General features: G+C 71.6%; 1 protein-coding gene across 1 annotated transcript; it reads left to right on the top strand.

Annotated features, from left to right (window-relative positions):
- Positions 1 to 1116: 1116 nt before the first annotated feature.
- DLX4 (distal-less homeobox 4) lies at positions 1117 to 4152 on the top strand (the record flags this gene model as incomplete). Its single annotated transcript, XM_084275739.1, has 3 exons — positions 1117 to 1408; positions 2809 to 3002; positions 3901 to 4152. The coding sequence occupies 3 exons, from the start codon at positions 1117 to 1119 to the stop codon at positions 4150 to 4152; spliced, it is 738 nt and encodes a 245-aa protein (XP_084131865.1).

The following is a 4152-nucleotide window of genomic DNA, read 5'->3' as shown; positions in this document are numbered from 1 at the left end:
CAGCATCCCAAATCCCACCCCCCCTGTGCAGCCAGGGCTCACAGACCCCCACCCAGGGCTTGGCGTGTGACCCGGTGCCACTGGAGGTGTCGATCCTCCCACCAGCGCTGCCCCGGCTGGTCCCAAAGGTGGGGAGGAGGGGAAGGGGGTGTCCCCAGCACCGTGGGGCGGGGGTCGCCCCTGGTTCTGCCCTGGCCGGCAGCTGGGGTGGAGGCAGCGGGGCTCCCCCAGGCCCCACGCACCCCGCCGGGGTCAGGGCTCCCCGGGGCACTGGGAGGGAGCAGCCGGGCAGGTCGGCGCCTGCCGCCGGCAGCGGGGCCCCGCGGGGATGGGGATGGGGATGGGGATGGGGTGTCGCTGTCTGCCCGGGCGGGCGCCGATGGGGCGGCTCTGGGGCTCCCACCCCCCCCCACGGCACCCTGGGTGTCGTCCCCCCGGCACCCGTGCACACAGGGACTGAGGATGCAGGAGGCCCCTGTGTGTCCGTCCCTCCGTCCGGAGTCCGTCCATCCCACTCGCGTCCGTCCTTCTCCCATCCGTGAGCTGAGTGCGAGAGGCCTCAGCTCCTCCTCGCCCCGGGCTGTGTCCACTGGGTGCCCAGGGCAGCCCCGGGCCCCCCTCAAGGTGACGCGACGCCCCCCTCCCCAAGCCACGTGCGCGGGGAGTCCCCGTGCGCCCCCCAGACCCCAATGGAGGGGGGGGGTCCTTGAGAAGGGGCCCCAGCACAGATCACCCGCACGTGGGTCACCCCCCCCGGGGGAACTGCCCCAGGACTTGTGGGGGTCGGGGAGCCTCCCCCTGCCCCCGGTCTCCTCTGCGGGGGCACAGACAGGGCGGGTGGGAGGGGGCAACCCCGGTGCTGTGGGGGGACACGCAGAGGGGGCTGCCCTAGGGGAAGGTGGGGGGGGTCACCGGGGGTGTGGTGGGGGGGGGTGCCCCGTGGCATGACGTCACAGTGGGCGGGGCTCGGCGGCGGGGGCGGGGCGGGCAGGGGATCCCCGGGGCTCGGGGCCGCCGTGCGGCAGCGAAGAGCCCGTCGGGGGGGGCGGCGGGGCTCGGCGCGGTACTGCGGGCTCCGGGGGCTGCCCGCCCCGGCCCGGCCCGGCCCGGCCCACCATGACCATGAGCTCGGTGGCCGAGAGTCTGCTGGGGCCCGACCCCTCGAAAGCCGCTTTCCTGGAGCTCGGCCACCCCTCGCCGCCGCACTACCCGCTGCACGGCATCCACCCCCCCGGACACCCCCCCCACGACCCGCCGCCCTTCGCCTCCTACGGCCGGCCCGGGGGGTACCCCTACAGCGGCGGTGCCCCCCCGCCGCCCCACGGCGGGCCCTACCTGCCCTACCCCCCCCCCGGCACCCAGCACCCCCCGGCCGGGCTGGCCCACGGCGCCAGGCTGCAGGACGCAGGTAAGGTGGGCGCGGGGTGCACCCGTCCCCCCGGACCCCCCCCTCCATCACCCGGCGGGGAGCGACGGGGATTCACGGGGAGGCGCCGGGTCGGAGCCGTCGGAAGCGCGTCGGGGGCTGCGCCCGCACGTCGGGGCAGCGGCGGTGCGGGGCCCGGCGCGGCGCGGACACGCTGGGCTCGGGGGCGATGTGACCCCGCTCCCAAAGCACCCCCGGACCTGCCGGAGCCCGTGAGGATGCGCAAAAACCGCGGCGATGGGGAGCGTCAGAGCCCCGGCTGCCCGTGTGCCCCTGAGACCCCTGGCTGCCCACAGCCCCCTGAGACCCCCGGCTGCCCACAGCCCCCTGACACCCCCGGCTGCCCACATCCCCCTGAGACCCCTGGCTGCCCACAGCCCCCTGAGACCCCCGGCTGCCTGTGTCCCCCTGAGACCCCCGGCTGCCCACATCCCCCTGAGACCCCTGGCTGCCCACATCCCCATGAGACCCCTGGCTGCCCACAGCCCCCTGACACCCCCGGCTGCCTGCATCCTGCCCACTGCTCACCCAGGCCGGGCAGATGCTCCCCACAGCCCCACCACCAGCACACTCCATCTCAGCCCCCTCCCCATCTCATCCTTGTTCCACCCTGTTTCCCCCAAAGCTGATGCAGCCTGAGCAGCCCCAGAGACAAGTGACCTCCAGACTGCCCCACGGAGGGGTCCCAAGCCTGGCTGAGCCCCCCGGGACCTGTTGGCCCCTCGTCAGCTCTGGAGAGCCGTGGCTGTGGCCAGACTGTGTGCGAGGTGTATGTGGGGGTGCAGACACGCTCCCCACGTGTCCTGTGCTGCTCAGCCCGGGACCACCTTCTCCCCACGGTGTCTCTGAGCCCCTGTGGGTCTCCCACGTGGCCCGAGAAGGACCCAGGGATGCTCAAAGCCACGGAGTGGGGAGAAGTCCAGGGTGGGGGCACAGATCTCCCAGCAAGGCCTGGGGGCTCCCTGCAGCCCCTGGGACCAGTATGCCCACAGTACCCCCCCACCCAGGGCTGGGCAGTCTGTCCTGCCGCCCCCTCAATTGCGCCGTGGGGTCCTGCCCAGCCCCCCTCATGGAGTGCACAGCAGAGGCCTGTGGCCTGCCCGTTTTGGGGCTTGCACAGTGATACCAAATGAGCGACCCCATCCTTCCCCCTTCCCTCCCCCCTCCCAGTTCCCATTCACTTTTCCCGGGGCTAAAACAAACCAGCACAGCAAAACCAGGTGCCCCCCACTCCTTATTCCCCCTCCAAAACCAACCTCCACTGCAGCCCCCAGGGTGGGATGGGTTGGGGTTGGGATGGGTTGAGGTTTGGGGAATAGGGGGTAGGTTTAACCCCCCCTGAGTGTTGTTTTAACTCTCTGCTCCTCTCCCACCACCCCAAGAGCACGAGAAGCCCCCCGCCATGGCCAACGGGGAGCTGCGCATCAACGGCAAGGGGAAGAAGCTGCGCAAGCCCCGCACCATCTACTCCAGCCTGCAGCTGCAAGCCCTGAACCAGCGCTTCCAGCAGACCCAGTACCTGGCGCTGCCCGAGCGCGCCGAGCTGGCGGCCCAGCTGGGGCTCACCCAAACCCAGGTGAGCCCCCGCCGTGGGGTGGTCAGCACCCCAAGGACGTGCCTATCTGAGGCGGGGTCAGGGTTTTGGGTGGGTGGGGGGTGGTCCTACCCATCGCTGCTCTAGGGGGGTGACTCTGGATTAAGGCTGCGTCACGATGCCGGGGTGCAGCTGGAAGCGCGCCGAGCCGTGCCGTGCCGCGGCGGGGGAGCTGGCGCCGGTGGGCCCCCAGGGCTCAGGTTTGGGGCACCCCTACTCGCACCTCCCAATGGCACCGGGACTTTCCCAGCCCCGGAGCCTGGCTGCCGGCCCAGCCGTGCCCGGGACGGGGCGAGTGGGTTTTTGAAGGTGATGGGGAGAGACAGGCAGGCGGCAGCGGTGCAGCCCGGAGCCAGGGGCGAAGCGAGCTCATAAAGCCGGGGAAGGAGGAGGCAAGTGGGAACCTGCCGGCAGCGCGGGGGGGACCGCGGGGAGGAATGAGCGGGGCCACCACCCCAACGCTGTGAGCCCCACCGCGCCGCGCCCGGCCCAGCCCCGGCCCCCGGTTGGGCTGAGGGGTGGGGGGGGGCACAGCCTGTGCCGGCGTGGGGGGCAATGGGGATGTGCACGGGGGGGGGGATGGGGACCCCCGGGTTGGTCTGCATCAGTGGCGTGTTGGCTGCCTCTGCCCACAGCCTCCTCCAGCTGCCCTTGGTGGAGTCTCGGGTGGCTTGACAAGGGTTGGGCTCAAAGCCCAGCCTGCCTCACAGACCCCCCCACCCCCCCCACCCAAATTGTCTGCGCCCCCAGGAAAAGGCGGGTGTAGGTGGGGGAGATGGGGACCCCAGAGGGGTCTGTAATTACTGATGCTGTGGTTCTGGGGGAGGGGTTCAGCCACAGAGCCCACCCTCCCGCTCACCCAGCCCTGTCTCTCCCCCAGGTGAAGATCTGGTTCCAGAACAAGCGCTCCAAGTACAAGAAGATCATGAAGCAGGGCTCGAGCGCGCCCGACGGGGAGCACCTCCACCCCGCCACCTCCCTCTCCCCCTGCTCCCCCAACATCCCCCCACTTTGGGACATCCCCATGCCGGGCAAAGGGGCCCCCCTGCCCCCCAGCAGCTACATCAACAGCTTCGGAGCCTGGTACCAGCCGCACCCCCAGGACACCATCCCCAGGGCCCCCATGATGTGA

Source organism: Gallinula chloropus, assembly GCF_964237585.1.
Source record: "Gallinula chloropus genome assembly, chromosome: 26".
In the NCBI taxonomy this organism is placed as follows: Eukaryota; Metazoa; Chordata; class Aves; order Gruiformes; family Rallidae; genus Gallinula; species Gallinula chloropus.
This window is presented reverse-complemented; position numbering and strand designations above follow the sequence as displayed.